At 50.2% G+C, this 17,611-nt stretch overlaps 1 protein-coding gene across 1 annotated transcript in view; it reads left to right on the forward strand.

Moving 5' to 3' along the window:
* LOC146817397 (dynein axonemal heavy chain 5-like) overlaps positions 1 to 17,611 on the forward strand; it is a 1,608,734-nt gene that overhangs the window by 1,496,812 nt on the left and 94,311 nt on the right. Inside the window, exon 96 of the mRNA XM_085609634.1 lies at positions 15,486 to 15,671. Within this exon, the coding sequence (XP_085465760.1) occupies positions 15,486 to 15,671 (186 nt within the window). The remainder of the gene's footprint in view (positions 1 to 15,485; positions 15,672 to 17,611) is intronic.

The raw sequence follows: 17,611 nt of genomic DNA on the forward strand, positions 1-17,611 counted from the left end.
AATGGAAGGGCACTGTGAGGCCAGACTGTCCCAAACAGGATGTGAGAGGCCCCAGCACGCATGATCTCAGTTGCCTGCAAATAAATGATCATTACTACTCAGTCTTGCTTTGAGTCTGCAGCTGCCTGGTGTTCTGGAGGGCCCCGGATTATTCTGCACATAAAAGCCTCTCCACTCAACTCTGGAAGAAAAGCTAAGGAGTGTCCTGATTAAATGCATCCCCAGTAGCCCTGATTAAATGCACCCCTAGCAGTGTCAACATCCAGTGCTGTGCTATCAACATAGTGAGGTCACCACGAGGCTGTGCCTGCTGCGCTGATCACCCATGAGCCAAGCACTTCACGGCTCCCACTGGCCTGCTCTATAGTCTTGTGATTGCTGAAGTGCTTAATGGACGGACATGGAAGCACTTCAGCAATCACAAGAAAATAGAACAGGTCACAAGGTTGTTGATACAAACCAGCAGGAGGTGTGAACTGCTTGGCTCATGCGTTCACACTATAGTTATAATAATATAATTAAATCTCAGATTATTGAGGCTCACTTGACCTCGACGGACCAGAGTCTTCCGGGGCCAGGCTTTGTTCCTGTACCAGCTATCCATATGGATGTGGCTGGCATACAGCTCTTAGCACACCCCTTTAAAGAGTGGCTGTTTGGCGGCGTGGTGGCTGGCCTTCGTATTTCACCAGCGCTGTGCGTGTGTCCTCAAAACCATCAGTTTTATTTGCCTTTGCAGCATGAAAGTAGCAGCTGCTGTGGGTCCAGGGGCAGGAGGCCCTCGGTCTCCAGAGTGACTGCGAGACCCACGGCTGCGACAAGGAGCCTCCAAGCAGCCTGGTCTGGTCAGTCACTGCAGGGCACCATTATGAGAGGCACAGGCGGTGGTGCGTGCAGTGGCAGCCTCTAAACGAAACTTAAAAACAGAACTTCCACCCGCACCGCTTCATTTGTGACACTTAATTAAACTTGATGCTGTCTAGTACTCTTTCACGGAACCCACTGTAGATATGTTTACATGTGAGTGCGTAAGACAGAGGAATACAAAAGTGGGAAAAAAACTCAAGAAAGACTAATTCACACATAGGTCAGAAGGAAGGCTGATAGAAACTAAAGACAGGGGGTATGGCAGAATACAGCCCATGCTGTAACAAAATGCCTAGGGGGTGTGGGGGTGGGGCTATCACACTTTTTGGTGGGTGTAGTTATTACAAAACAAGGTGTTGGATATGAACAAAGGAAAAAGCTGCGAGGGTGATCATAATCCTCAAATTCAAAACTGAGGATAGAATCGAGGATAGGGGCATGGTTGAATAAAGAACTAAGGGGGACGGAATGGAGATCACGCTAGAGAAGAAAGGGGGAGTAAAGCTAAGACTAGAACTGCTGGTAACGAACTTGAATGTGAAAAGGGAAACCATGAAGTAAGCATAGGACAGACAGAACACGTTTGTAATGTAAGCGAGACCCTTAAACGCATTATTTATTCCTCTGTAAATGAAAAGAAACTGAGTGTGAAACTAATGTTTTTTTTAAAAATTGGAACCTGTTCTGAAAAAGTCTTATTTCAAGTCATCACCTTTTAAATTATTCATCCTAAAACTAACTATGTGAGTTTGTGCATGAGTTTATTTAAAAAATAGCCAGCTGCTGACCGCAGGAAATGAAGCTCCTGATGTAAAATACTAGGGAGACGCTGCTGACCGCCAGGGGATCGATGGAAACAAAGGGCAGATTAATAGAAAACCGCGGCCTATTTTACAGTCATAAAATCATAAACAAATCATTAAATAAGCTAAACACTGAACCATTTGTTGCCTATGAGACAAACTACAAGCTTCAATGAATTAAATATGGCTCAACTTTTCAGGACGCTGGACAAGTTAAATTAATTCTATGATCATTTGCAACACTTTGAAAAGTTTTTGTTTTCTGCATGCATTATTGGAAAAAAGTAAGGCGTTTTACCATACCCGAGGTCTGCAAAACTATTGGTGTCTGTGACTTGTAAGTGCAGCGGTGCCTGCCTGAGAGTGGGGCTGCAGTGCTTGCCTTGTTTTGCGGCCAGGCCCAGCTGCCTCGCTGCCCAAACTCCCTGGCTCCTGCACCTTTCTCACGTCAGGAATGTGCATGTGAAGAGCGGCGGGGCGAGGGCGCGCGCATGTTTGCAGCTTTTAAAAGCTGCAGGGGGAACGATTTCTTGCTGTTGCTGTTGGGTGGCTTTCCACCGATGACTGTAATTTAGCAGTTGTAGGCAGTATTCAGTGCTTGCTTGTTTACAAGTCCAAGTGCAGAGCGATTATGTTCAGTCTCCCACAGCGCTCATGCGCTTTAATATATGCATGGATTCAGTTGTGCTGAGGTTGTACCTTGTGCGTGAGCTCAGAACTGCCCGGGTTGCTATGAATTGAACCCCATGTGTGATGTGTACTCGCAGTGTTGGCACGTGGCATGCATGTAGTGAACTTGTCGAATCTGTTAGGAGAGCAGTCACTTAAAGCAGTGCCACGCGCCCATAAATGTGTCTGATAACACACTGGCAAAAAGTTGATTTAGAGTTACGGATTTCATACATAGAACACGTTTGTAATGTAAGCGAGACCCTTAAACGTATTATTTATTCTTCTGTAAATGAAAGGGAACAACTTTTAAATTATTCATGCTAAAACTAACTACGCGAGTTTGTGCGTGAGTTACACAGCTTATTTAACAAGCACAGTCCCGCTTTCACTTTCGTCCGTTGTGAAAGCTTTCTTGTCTTTATGGGGCCATGTGTTTGAAACACATGGCCCCATAAAGATAAGAAAGCTTTCACGACGCGCGGAAGTCAGACGAGCCCGTCCAAATGGGACGGCTCAAAAAGCCGAAGGAAAACGTCATTAACAGCTCTTTTCCAATGGCTGGCCACCGTTTAGCATAAACGGTGACGCCGGCAATGGAAAAGAGGGGCGGGGCTTAAAGCCGTTTACACAAAATATCTAAAAACGTTAAATCTCGCCAGCGAGACTGCGCATGTGCGCAGCCTACGCTAGCCGAGACCTAAAAATAGGACTGTACCCTTCAAGGATTTTTTTTAAAAGTGATTCAAAAGACTATATAAAACCATAGAGTAGCTTTGTTTCTGCCAGAATGCATAGTTCATTCAAGATGCACCAAAAACACCAAGCACCATAGTTACAACATTCAAGGAAAAAAGAAAAACAGTCATTGTTGATGGTTATGAAATCATTGCAGATGTTACATGTAAAGAAGAATATAGTTGTATTCATAATATATGAAAGGATAGCGGAATGGACATAGGAAACATTAAAGCTAAATAAAGCAGCTAACTGATAACATATCCAGCAAGAGAGGATGTACATAAATGCATGGAAACAAATACCATCTGGGGCCAAATTTCATTCAATTAGTTATAGGGTCATTTTAGACATTTGAAGGTTTACTGGAAGCAGAAAGTTGTCTGCATTGTCCTTCTCGATATCATTAAGAAGGGGCACATCAACCTGCCGAGAACTGTCAAGTCCGATCTATAGTGGAAGCTGCAATATTAGATAGTAAACATAGACCAACATTTGTTCTACAGCAAAGTCAAGGTTGAGGATGATCTATAGTTCCATTACTGGGCTATAGTGATGTTGATTGCCACCAGAAAGTGCGTAGCCAACATACCCATGTTGGAATTGAGCGTAAGCTATCAATTGTCATCAGCACGGCTCATGAGGAAAATAAAGTGGTAGACACACCAAGATGATGGATGGACTGCTGAAACTTTTCAACCACTCTCCCCCAGTCACGAAATCTGGGTTAAATCCATCGTTCATTGCTCACCATGCCACACCAGTTTGGAGCCAGTCATATGCAAATCAGTCTTGACCCTGCTCCTCATGGGAACAGTCCAGCCAGGCCAGGTCCTTCTCGGACCGGAAACAAGCATCCTGGGACCGGTTTCGGAGTTTCACCCCTCATCAGCCAGTCTAGATTGAATCCAGTTGCAACACAAAGTCAAGGATGACGAGGACCTATAGTTCCAATAGTGGGCTATTGTGATGTTGATTGCCACCAGGAAGTGTGTGACCAACACACCAATGTTGGAATTAAGCGTAAACTATCAATTGTCATCAACATGGCTCATAAGGCAAATACAGTGGTTCCACTGAATTGATAAACCAGTTATATTCTTTATGAGAGATGACATTTCCTTCCAGAAGAGCTAACCCAGACCACAGCCTACCAAATGTGATAGATAATGTCTGTCCTGAGACACTGCCATAAATTAACTGCCTGATTACGAGTTGTACTATACTGGTGTGGTGCAAACTCTGCATCTATAAACACTGGTAACATGCAGAAACCCCCCGCCAGTACAGTGCAATTATGAGTTAAACCCCACGGAGTGGGCTATAATCATATGGGCCTAGTTTTTCGAGGTCAGGTTAGGTACAGGATTTCCAATTTCCTATTCATTAACGTCCCATTTCCCAACTTCTTTAAGAATGTGGTAAACGGGAGCAGGGGCTTGTGCAGATTGGGGCAGAGCAGTGCGAAGGGTGCCAAGGAGCAGAGCGGTCAGAAGGGTGCTAAGGGGCAGAGCAAGCTGAGGGCTTGCAAGTATCAATAATGCATGTTCCCGGGGGGCGTGGCTAGCAGCCAGCGAGCATGGTCGCAGCCTAGGGAGGCTCCCGATCCCCCGCCCGGTTCTCCGCTCCAAACATCCTGCTACAGCCTGGCCACACCGTGCAACCCAGGGGGAATCCCTAGGGGCACCTTGGGCGTTGCTCCGGGCTGGGCTGAGTCCCGGAGATCGCGCCGATTGCGGTGGAAAGTGCCGCGGCGGCGCTGGCGCTCCGGCAACCAAGATGGCGGCTGCCCCGGACCCGCGAGGAAACGGCCTGCGGTGACGCTGAGGAGCGGCGGCTGACCGGCTGCATTACACCGGAGTGCATGTACTTTGCTGCGGACTGCCCCCGAGACACCGGCCGCCGGAGTGCCCGAACCGGCGCTTGATTCCTCCGGGGCGAGGCTCCTCCCCCCTCCTCCTCGGCTGTGGAGCCGGCTGGTGGCCCTGCCCTGAGGGGGACTCCGTGGGTGCTGGTGCCTGGATCGTGCTTGTCCCCTGCTGGAGCCCTGAAGCGCGCCTGGAGACGGGCGGCGATCGACCGAGAGAGTCTGGTGAGGCGGCCATTGCTCCTCCTCTCCCCTGAGGGAGTCGCTGAATACCCGGGTGCCCGCGCTCAGGAGACCGTGCGCTCCTGGAGGCTGCTGGGTCCCCGGAGTCCCTCCTGCGGCGACAGTGGTGTGCTTTCAATTGCCCTGCGCCCTGCCTGGCGGACTGGGGGCAGTGCGGCCGGAGGACTGGCCCTGTGGCCCGTGGCGCGCTGCGGATCGGGCACGACCCTGTGCTCTGGCTACGGACACCACGCGCGGCGCCGCGCTTCCTGCCTGGACCATTATCGACCTCCCCCGATCCCTGTGTGGGGCCGCTTGACCAGCTGACTGCGGCGGAATCCTGAGACTGCGCCTGACCCCGCCGCGGGTTGCGGCCCGGGCCGGAGCGCTGCGGCCACCTGGACGAGGAGGCGGGTCTGGGCCTTGGCTTGCGGTGGGAGCGAGGAGACGCAGCCGTGAGGCCCTTGGTCGACTGACCCCGCCGGGGGGCGCACACTCAGCGGCCTATTGCCTCGGCGAGAGGAGCATACCGCGAGCCTCGGAACTCTGGGGACAGCTGGATCGCGCATAGCGCCTCACCATGGGAAAACCAAAAGGGGGACGGGGTGACGGGGGCCCCCCCTCGGGGGTGCCTGCGGGAACCCCGCAGAGCCCAACGGACATGCAACTGATGCAGGACCGTATCCTGGAGGCCATCGCGGCCACGAAGGACGCACTGCACCAAGATATCGCACAAGTGGCAGCGGGGCTGGGTCTCCTGCGGGCTGATCACGGCAAGTTGGCGGACAGGGTCAAGATTGCGGAGTCTACCCTGACAGACCTCATACCGGCGCAAAAATCGGTCGAGGGCCGGCTGACGGAGGCGTTGGATCGAATACAGGCCTTGGAACGGAGAGCGGAGGATGCCGAAAATCGCAGCAGGCGCAATAATGTGCGCCTCGTAGGCCTTCCGGAAAAAGTAGAGGGCTCCGACATGGTGGGCTACCTGGACGGTTGGCTGCGAACGGTCGTGGCCCCGGAGGGCCTATCGCCCTTCTTCACGCTGGAACGGGCGCACCGGGTGCCTGCCAGACCCCCTAGACCGGGCCAGCTACCACGCCCCGTGATCATTAAACTCCTGCACTACAAGGACAGAGACTGGCTGTTGCAACGGGCCAGGGATGCGGGCCCCTTCCAGGTAGAAAACAGCAAGGTTACGCTATTCCCGGACTACACGTTCGAGACTCAAAAGCAGCGCGCCTCTTTTCTGCCTATCAAAAAAGAACTCCGCTCTGTGGGCCTCCAATATTCGCTACTCTTCCCGGCCAGGCTCAGAGTGGTAGCGGACGGTAACACGCTGTTCTTCCTCACGGCGGCGGAGGCATGGTCCTGGTGGGACACATACAGGGTGGACGCGGCCGGGACCAGGGTTGATGGAACCGTGGATCGCCAACAACAGCGGCCGGCGAGGACATCGCGGAGGATCCAGGAGCGCAGGCGGGGGCCCAGACAACCGACTGATTCCCAGACGGAGGACGGCAGGAGGGCCGCGTTGCAGGCGGTGATGGTCCTGTCAGGTGCGGCGTCGATCCCGTCGGAACGGGCCTCCGGCTCGGAGGACCGGGGCACAGACTCGGAGTCGGGTCACTCGGACTCAAGCAGCACGAAGGGACCGGTGGTTACGCCGCAAACATCGGAAGAGATCATCGAGAGCTGAGAGTCGGAACAGTGTCTCCTGAAGTGCTACGACGGCCGGGGCCCGCCGCTACAGTCACCGGAGCAGCCTACAGTAAGCTTGGACTTTAGTGTGCCTCATGTGTATTGTGGGGCGGGGGGGGAAGTGCCAGTGGCTGGACTTGTGTGACTAGTCGTCGCCCCACAGGGCCCATAAGGCCTCCGTAGTGTAGACTGCGGATTAGCGGGTTTGTGAGAGCGCGGGTGCTCGAGCACTGTTTGGATGGGAATAGCTTTTGTGAAGTTAGGTCCTGTTCTGGGGGGGGTGGGGCCTGGAGTAGTTGGGGGGGCTCAAGGCGAAATACTGGGAGGGGGGACAGGGGTAATGTTGTGGGGGGGAGGGGATAGTGCCGCCGCACGCGCCTGGGGTTGGTTTACCTGTGTTACATACCGTGCGACATGGGACAATGGCTAATGCGGGATTGTTAAAATGTGTGACTTGGAATGTGCGGGGGCTCCACTCCATGGCACGGCGGCATAAGGTGCATGCCTACTTGGTCCGTAGAGGGGTTCAGATAGCGTTCCTGCAGGAAACCCACCTTACGAAGAAGGAGGGCATTGCCCTGCAGCGCCGATGGAGGGGCCAACTGTTCTACACCACGTACTCTGCATTCGCTAGAGGGGTACTGATATGAATACGGGCGGGGACTCCCTTTCAGGTAACTCGACACATAGCAGACCCGGAGGGGCGGTATGTAGCGGTGGAGGGCAAACTTAGGGGCAAGCACATTGTCCTAGGGAACATCTATGCCCCTAATGTGGACCAAGCGACTTTCTTTGCGCGTCTCTCAGGTGTGCTGGTTGGCTACCTTGCGGGCCCGGTGCTGTTAGGGGGCGACTTCAATTCCATTGCAGATACCACATTAGATAGGTCACACCCGCCGCTGCCCGCGTCCCCGATGCACCGACTGGCGAAAACTAGGTCGGATTGGCAGGACAGATGGGGCCTAACTGACGCTTGGCGCGCTCAGCACCCGGCGGAGAGGGACTACTCGTTCTACTCCGGCCTCCATGACCTTCATGTCCGACTGGACGCCTTCCTGTGTTCTTCTGCGGTCCTCCCAGCGGTGGCTGGGACGGAATATCTAGCGCGCACCGTCTCCGACCATAACCCCCTACTACTGATGCTAGGCTGGATGAACGAAGTTCCGCAGATCCCGTCGTGGCGACTGCGGCCGGACACGTTAGACGATCCACCGTTCCGGGCGGCGCTCGGAGAAAGGATCGGGCACTACTTCGCTGAGAATGACGGCACTGCGGCCTCTAGGGCGGCGGAGTGGGATGCCTTTAAGATCGTGGTGAGGGGCCATTGCATAGGGAAGTATGCGGGGATACGAAAGACCTTGCTGGATGACCTAGACAAAGCCGAACGCGCGCTGAGAGAGGCCGAGGTGGCGCGCCCCGGCCGCCCCGAACTGCAGGGTAGGCTTTGTGAGGCGCGTGAGGCAGTGGCGGTGGAAGTTGAGCGACTTCGTAGCTTCGATTATAAAACGTACCTGACTAAAACGCACGCCGAGGGGGATAAGGCTGGGACGCTGCTGGCCTGGTTAGCGAATCCTACTCGACACAGTCAGCCCATCTTAGCTTTGCGGGACGGGGAGGGCCGTGTAGGCACCACACAACCAGCCATTTTGGACGGTTTTCGGTCCTATTATGTGCGCTTGTACAAGAGTGCGCTACTAGCACGGGGCGAAGAGATAGAGGCGTACCTGGACGAGTTGCGTCTACCACGTTTGGACCAGGAGCATGCAGATGCCCTAGGTGGCCAAATCGAATTGGCGGAAATCAAAGGAGCTATAAAGCGGATGGCCCGTAATAAAACCCCGGGCCTCGACGGCCTCCCCATAGAGTTTTACGGTCAGTACCTGGAGCAACTGGCTCCCCGGCTTCAAACTGTCTACAATGAGGCCAGGGACAGAGGACGGCTCCCGCGCTCCATGCGCGAGGCCATAATGATCCCCCTACTAAAACCACGCAGAGAGAGCGCTGACCCCGCTTCCTATCGGCCCCTGTCAATGCTCACTACCGATTACAAGATCCTCAGCACCATCCTGGCGACCAGACTGTTGCGTCACATGCAAGCGTTGATCCACAAGGATCAATCTGGGTTTATACCCACCCGCAATACCACCCACAACATCCGGCGGTTGATCAGGCTGGTAAATGATCCCCCGCCCGAGGCGCGGATGCCCCTAGTACTGTCGATCGACATTGAAAAAGCGTTCGACAGCCTGGAATGGGAATACCTGTTCAGGGTGATGCGGAGATTCGGTCTGGGAGATAAGTACATACACTGGACGAAAGTGCTATATTCCTCGGCGAAGGCACGCGTCAAAGTGGGTACGTTGGTCTCACAGCAGTTTGAGGTGGGTCGCGGCACCAGGCAGGGTTGTGCACTGTCCCCCCTGCTGTTCGCATTAGCGATAGAGCCCCTGGCGGCTATGGCCAGACTGGGCAACCATTTCGGCGGGCTGGATTTTAGAGGGCACCGCCACCATATATCGCTATACGCAGACGACCTCCTTCTCTTCCTGGAGGACTCCGACAGTGCGGTGAGGGGTGCAGAGAGGCTCCTGGAACGCTTTGGAGGGATGTCTGGTCTCCGGGTTAACTGGAGCAAGACCTGCCTGTTCCCCCTGCGGCACGAGGAGGCACAGCCCCCCGCGTGCCAGTCGATTAGATGGGAGCCTCGCTGCCTCGACTATCTAGGGGTGCACATTTATCATGCTGCCCCGGACTTGCTGGAGGGCAACATAGGGCGTTGCATCCGGGCCCTACAGGGGTGCATGTCTTTCTGGGCTACCCTGCCACTGTCAGTGGCGGGCCGCATATCCCTATTGAAGATGATCGCCTTGCCCCGCTTGCTATATTTCTTCCGGACCCTTCCAGTGTGGGTGCCTGGAGCGATTTTCAAACACCTCAAGTCTCTAATAATATCCTTCTTGTGGGGCTCGGGCAGACGCAGAGTAGCGCTCACGACGTTGACCCGTCCAAAGGACGACGGGGGTCTGGCGGTCCTAAACTTCGAGCTCTACTACTTAGCCGCGCAGCTGCAGTCCTTCATGCAGGAAATAGCGAGAGTATACCGTGGTCCGGAGAGTGAGAGGGACGCTGGAACTTCTCGCCATGTCCTAGCTTACATCGCCCTCCAGCAGAGGCTGGCATCTGGGGATCTGACCCAAGAAGAGCGTACATTCCGCCTATGCTGGAACAGCACGCAGAGGAGAGCTGGAGTCAGACACCCATATGCGCCCGAAATCCCACTGGGCATGGTGACGGCACTCCCTCATGGGGGTGATTGGTCGAGGCTGCAGTTGTGGGAGGAGGCGGGTCTGCAGATGTTGGGGGACCTGTATGACGATGGTGTGCTGTCCCCGTTCCAGACTCTGCGGGACCGCTATGACCTCCCGAGAGGGGATTACCTCTTGCATGCGGCGGTGGTGGGGCCATACAGGCGCACTGGGGCGAGGGTCTAGTTGAACCTACAACGACACAGGTGTGCCAATATACGATGATGTCGGCTGGCACCTTCAAGGCAGTGACGTGCCTTTACTCGCGGATGGTGAGGGAGACACTCCAGCCCCTAACTGCATTAAAAAACAAGTGGGAGCTGGATCTGCAGGTGGACATCCCTGACACCACTTGGGCGCAATTGGTGCGCAGAGCCAGAAAAAGCACGAGAAATGCGCGATTCCAATTGATACATTTTTATGTGCTCCATAGGGCATACCTTACCCCAGGAAAAATTAGGAAATATTTTGGAGCCGCGGAAGCTGCGTGCCCTAGATGCAACAGAGTGGGAGCGGACCTGGTCCACATGCTGAGGACCTGCCCAAACCTGCAGGAGTACTGGGAGGGGGTCGGCGACACGTTGAATGACGTAGCAGATAGGGACCTACAATACGACGCGGCTGTTTGTATACTCCACTGGTTCCCGCACACGCCCAAGAATAAAATGTCCAGCAAGTTTATAGACATGGGCCTTCTCCTAGCTAAGCGAGAGGTGATGAAAGGGTGGAAGTCGAAGGCGGGGCCAACACACCAGCGATGGCTAAATGAATTTCTCAAATGGGCGGCTAGCGAGAGCACGCTCAGGTACCAACTATCTCACCGTAAACCGGACGACCGGGCTCAGGCGGCGGCAATGGTATGGGAGGTGATGGTGCAGGCCCTGCGAGATAGCCCAGCCAGTGGGGAGGAGGGTGAGAACTCTGAGGAAGCAGCGGACGAAGTCGTACCACAGGCCCCCCTGCCAAGCACGCACGATTAGGGATTACTGCATTTTTCCTGTTACCCGCCACACATGCTATATGTTCCTGACTAGGCGCAATCGGGAGGGCACAAGGGAGGGGGGGTGGAGGGGGAGTTCCCAAGTTTAAGGTTTTTTGAAAGTAGATTGTAAGTTCTGTAGGTATTTAGGGGAGCAGAGGGACAGCGATCAAAAGCGGGCAGCGGGGTTCTTCACCGGAAGTATGCTCCTGACAGTTTCGTATTAATGTGCCATGTGTCTATATGACGCCGCCCGGCCTCTGGGATGTGGGCAGTACGGCTGTGTATACTACCCGGATTAATGATTAAGGGGAGGATGGGAAACCTGCATTATTGACATGTATCCTGGTTGCTGTACGTTGTACTTGGTCCTGCAATAAAAATGGTTTGACAAAAAAAAAAAATCAATAATGCATGTTCCCCATTTCTCCTAGGAGGGGCGCATTCATAGGGCGATACAATGATGCCTATGCAGTAAATAGGCAATGGATACATATATAAACATTGAATGAAGATAAATCAAACGTAATGATGTTGGGTTAAGTGAGTCAGTTAGAACAGAATACAACAGTGTGTAAACACAAAATAATAAAAAAAAAAGTTTTAACAACATATTTTACATTTGTGCGTGAAAAAAGTGCTCTGCGCTCATACTTGCTGCCCCTGGGCAGAGTGCGGCACGGCTATCATTATCATTTGTGGGATTCTACTTATACTGTTGATACATTAGGGCCAACACATTCCCACTGTTGCTTCAAGAGTCAGGATTCTCGACTCCTTTTTCTCCGGCTTTGCTTAGTTCTGTAGTCCTAATGATGACCCTGCATCCCTTCACGGCTCAAAACACCATTGGCTTGTAGCTCCTTGAGCCACCCTGCCATAATCAATTTATGCAAACGCCTGCAAAATTATTGAATTCTTTTAATTACAATCGTGATACTGGAACCTTTAGTTTGTACACTTACATTTTGACTAAGTGTGAGCACTTTTTCACAGGCTATTGCACCATTTATTATTTTTTCTCCGCCAAAATCTGTTTTCAAACATTAAAAAAATGTATTCTGTATTTACAGATTGTTGTGTTCTGTTCTGGGTCATTGAACGTATTCCTAAGCATGCTATTGTGTGTAGTAAATATAGGAGGGGCTAGGTCATGGGCTGGGCTTCCTTTGTGCATGCATCTGCTACCTAATCCGCACAAGATTTTACTGTCTGGATTTTCTAGCCAGTAAAATCGGCCCTAGTGTTCGTGCACCCAGAAATTCGTGAACACTGGGCCCCTTGCAATCAGGAAGAGCAGAGTACAATCAATTGCTAACACTCCTCCAGACTCATATTTGGGGCCCGCAAGGCGATGTCCTACGGAATATGTGTCCACGTTGGCTGAGGGTAAACAATCCAATCCATACTTTGTAAGCATTTTCCCTAATTTGTGTACAATATAAAAACGTACATTTGTTATTCCACATATTAAGCTGAGAGGTGTCCGATAATTTTGTGTAAGGCATCCTCTCACTTGACCATATGGCAGAGGTTGCCAGAGCTAGCATTTGTACAAGAGGCTTGTAAAAATATACTATCAACTGGTGTGTTATCCCTTGATTAACTTGTGTATCAGTTGGTATAAGGGTTTGTGATTCTGAATCATGTCCAGGTGAGTCTGAAATCCATTGACTGTGTAAGGCAAATCTGTACCTCTCTAGTTCAGATATCCTTGAACACTGTTTAAAGGGACACCCTCAGATTAGGGTTGGCCAAGCATATTGTCTTGTTTCTATGCTTCAAAACTGTTGTCAGGAAGATCCGGGGAGAAATCAATATTCCCGAAAAAGACGGGTCAGTGAAGATGTCCCAAAGTCTTTCAAATCCTTTTCAGAGTAATTCCTCATATTTGGTAAGCCATTAACACCGGTGGATTTTCTCACCCATCTATGATAGTGAGCCCTATTAGGGACTGAAAGACCCTGCTCACTTTCCATTGTCAATTAGGTGTTAGCCGAGTTAGGAGTCAACCATTAAAACAAATTGTGACGAGGTGCATTGTAAAAACATAGCTTTCGATGTTGGGGACTGTAAACCCCTGTTATGCATAAACATTAATAATTCTCATTTTGTCATTATGTGTTTTCATGTGGAAAGAAGGATATTCCATAGTTGGCAGCCGCGGTCCCTGCAGGTAACAGTGGTGGGGAGGTGGGGCCGTGAAAGGGGGGATTTCGAGGGACTATGCAGAGGGAAAATTAAATAAATAAATAATTTTCCATCTGCGTCGTCCCTCGAAATCCCCCCTTACACGGCCCCACCGCTCTTACCTGCATGGACCACGGCTGATGGTTGGTACAACTAGGGTAAGAGCTGTAAGATTCTTAATAGTTTGGGTAAAAAGTTCAGTGTAACGATGGTCCAACCATGACATCTTTCGATGGTTCCATCGTTGCATATCTTCATAGTTCATCTAGTAACAAAACTGAGATTATATGGCAATAAAAAGACCAAATACTGATGATATCAGAACCCGGGTTACTCAATGTATGAGATGCCCATTGAAAATCAAACCTTTAAGGATTGCACCATTGCACCATTTCCAGGGGCAAATAACATTCAGGACCCTAGATTTTAAGTAAATATTCAGATCCTCCAGGATATTGTGATAGGCAATATAGTGGCACTAAAACAGTAACCTTTGTGTCACACTGTTGGATTTTTTGTGTGGCATTTTTGCACAAAACAAGGGCCTAAGCCTGGATGTTCTGCAGCCCCTACCTAAAAATAAGCATGCACCTAGCGAGCTGGGGACCTCCCTCCATACCCTGTTGTTGCTCCAGCAGATGTACTTCAAATGTCAGCAGGATGGAGGGGGCAGCATTATCTCTGCCCCAGCTCTCCACATTCCCTCCTTTGTAACATTTTCTCAAGCATGTCTGTATTATACCGAGGCATGCCAAAGGGTAAATATTAGTGCGGTTTAGGATGTCATGGTGGGCACAGTATGCAAGCCGAGGGAGCCCAAAAGGCTGGTGCTGGCTATATCCGGGATGCTGAAGGGGGACCAGTTCCCAAAGAGCAGGGGCATGGTCACTTACTGGGGCCCACTTCGAGCCTGGGACAACATGGCGCACAGTGGCGGTGGGATTTGGCAAAACTATGCCTAGATGTCATTTGTTGCCCTGGATACTGTGCTGCCCAGATGTCAGTGAGAGCCCAGGTCATAACCTGAAACCCAGGAGATTGTCAGGGGCTTCATTCTGCAAGGAACGCGACGTGTTGGTATGGGTTACACCATTCTGTGGAGAGGGTGCTTATCAGAGGGACTGCATGCCAAGGGGCCTCATGAGGGACATAATGGAGGGAACCCCAAAAGACTGCCGAAGGAGGACACCCCCGTACCTTGGTGTGTCCTAGTCCTTTCTCTAGACTGAGGGAGGATGAGACAGATGCCAGCCAGATGACAAGCAACATGTTACAGGCTATGGGAGCTGGGCTAAAGGCGGTTCCCTCAGGACGTGATCGCATCATACACAACAGGTAGGTGAGGCGGTCAACACACCTCTGCTGCCTGAAACTTGCCTCCTTTTATTGGGCCCGCCAGGAGCACAGACTGTTAACAAAAGGAATGCTTTGCATTTTAAAAATGTTTGAGGGCACTTTTGTGACAATTGTGAGCTTGTGACAAACGAACAAATATGTCTCCCACAACGACAGAAGAGTCGTTCATAAAACAAAGGTGATTGTTTGCAAATAATTCTACCTTATGTGCCTGACCTGGAGAGATGTACCTCTCGCAGATCTCTATCAGACAACTAACAAAAAGAGTAATATAAAATGTATTTATCTGCTATGAAGTATGCATTTTGAAATCACAACGTAAGTCTTAACATTAACTATAAAAAAAATGTGAGGTCTTAAACCTGCACTGTTTACAGTTGTGACTGTGAGGTGAGGGGAGTGTGCCAGATAGCAGCCTCTTGTATAATTTATTTGTGAAAGCCAATGGTCACCCGCATAGTTTGTAAACGTTAAGGAGTATATCCTTTTTGGAGATATATTGGATTTTCTATTGTCAAATATATTGTTTAGCAACATTTCTGCTTTACTTTCTCTGGCTCTACAATGACGCTTCATGTAGGTTATACTATAATTATAAGTGTGTAATCCCTAATGCTCATTTCACTTTTTGTATATTAAGTAAATAAAATATTTTGGTCAGGAGACCACAGTGTATTTCTAGTTGGCGTTAAAACTCACGATTTACACTCATTGAAACATGCACACAGCTAAGCAAAAGAAGAGAAGCTGAGAAGTGAGCCTAACATGCTTTGTTTGCTTCCTCTGTACAGGGTTTTTGGGTCTTACTGGAGAATATCCAAAATTCCACCCGACTGATGACATCCTTGGAAGAGATTATCAAGGATAACAAAAATCCAGACAAGAACTTCCATCTCTGGATATCAGTTCAGACTAGTCCTCTTTTACCAGTGCGGCTTCTCCATTACACAGTGAAAATCGTTGTGGATATGCCAAAGGTAAGTATAGCCAGGTCAATATACCATGAAAAAAGCAGAGTCTAGAATCAATTTCAACCAACTAATCAATAGCACAATTGTACAGAACCCCTATTTGCAAGCTATCATGACAGATGTGGATTACTGGTTGGAACAAACATTTCCAGTATCTGCATCGCCATCCTAAAACAGAGGCAATGGCAGGTGGAATGGTAATTTGAGATTCCTGGTGTTGTGCTGGCCCACCTCATGTTCAGCCATTTCTACATCACAAAGCCAGTCAAAGTAGGCTAAATGTGCCCCAGGTGTTATGATTGGCTGTTCAATGACCAATTCGATTAGCCTGAATGTAAGGAGAAATTTTAATGGGTTGAAGGCCAGTGAATCAGAATGGAGAAAATAACCAAGCTAACATTTCTCAAATCTTCTTAGAGCATCTTGATGGACCAGGGGCTGTCTTAGGGAAAGGGCGCACTGTCCTGTTTGTGCCATGAAGCACCTTCAAACAGGTGCGTCAGGCACCAGGAATAGTGCACCCCATTACAGTGAATGTGCTGGCCCCGGGGCAGTGCATTCAGTGGAATACGGAGTCACTGCTTCAAAGAGAGGATGTGGTCTGACTGCTCGATTGCCGACTTTGGAGCTGGGAAACCAAGGTTCCAGCCTCGGGGTCGCGTTCTCATCCTGGGATTCTGGGCAAATCACTTAATCTCCCCGTGCCTACCAAAAAAATGAATGTGTCTTTGTGTAACGTAACCGGTGCTCATGTAAAGCACTCCAATACCTTCTGGTCGCGTTCGCGCTATATAAAAAATTCACTCCATGTTTCACAGTGCAGGGGGCATGCCTCCTACCCTTCAGAGAGGGGAAGAGAGATCACCCTGCAGGCATGTGCTGCGAGTGACTGTACCCCCTTTCATGCCTCCAGTGGGCTGCCTTTCAGAGAGTCACTAACAGTGCACCACCTTTATGCATCTTAAGAGCATGTTTGTGTCTGCGTCTATATTACGGCGCGGGTTCAGAGTAAAAAGATTCCCTCATTTGCATGAAGTCATGACCTCATGCATATGAGGGAAAGCCTTTTCATGGTAGTTTTGGTGGTACATGTGTGCCAGCGAGATCATTATTACAGAAGGGGCCTCACAAGTGGCCCCTTCTGTAATACCAACGTGCCTCTGGGTGCACAAAGCGGGCGCATACAACAGTTGTGCCCCGGGGCACAATGTACAAAACAGCTTCAGGAAGGTGTGTCAAACCCCAAGGTAATGCAGGATACCCAATGCATGCGGGTTAAGAGATTAATTCCATCAGTATGGAATTGTTTTCCAACCCGTAATTACATTTTTAACACCAGTGAAATGCCAGAATATGCCATGCAACCCTAATGAGTTGTTTATTTTCAAAGTAAGTGTAGCTATTTTACGAGAAAACATCCATACCCTATTATAGATTAGCAACATTTATAGATTATTGTAGCTAGTGACATTTTTCTGTCGCATTATGTACAAATGCAAAATATTGGCAGATTTTATACAAAGTATTTTTTTAAAGAATGATTCCTGGGATATTCAGGAAAAAAGATACAAATCTTCTGAGCTCCGGAGAAGGAATCTACCAGATATATACACAGCTAACGGTGCAGAACCCAATGTACATAACTTCTGAGAAAGGACACATAATCATAATTCATTTTCAATTGACAACCTCAAAAAAGGTATCCACTGATATTAGAGCTTCTGTGGTTCAGTGAAGGCTGGTGCTTTAACAGTTTTCACAGTTCTGCTTTACAATGCTGGTAACTATATCCAGAATACTGGATGAAATATACATCTCCTCTGGATGCCACGCCTATTCTCATTCTGACCTGGTTATGCACCTCTCCTAATTAACAAGGCCCTGATTCACAAAGGTAAACTGACACTTTGTAGTAAACTTGCACTTTTGTGTTGGTTTACAGTTGC

Source organism: Triturus cristatus, chromosome 6, assembly GCF_964204655.1.
Source record: "Triturus cristatus chromosome 6, aTriCri1.1, whole genome shotgun sequence".
NCBI lineage: Eukaryota > Metazoa > Chordata > Amphibia > Caudata > Salamandridae > Triturus > Triturus cristatus.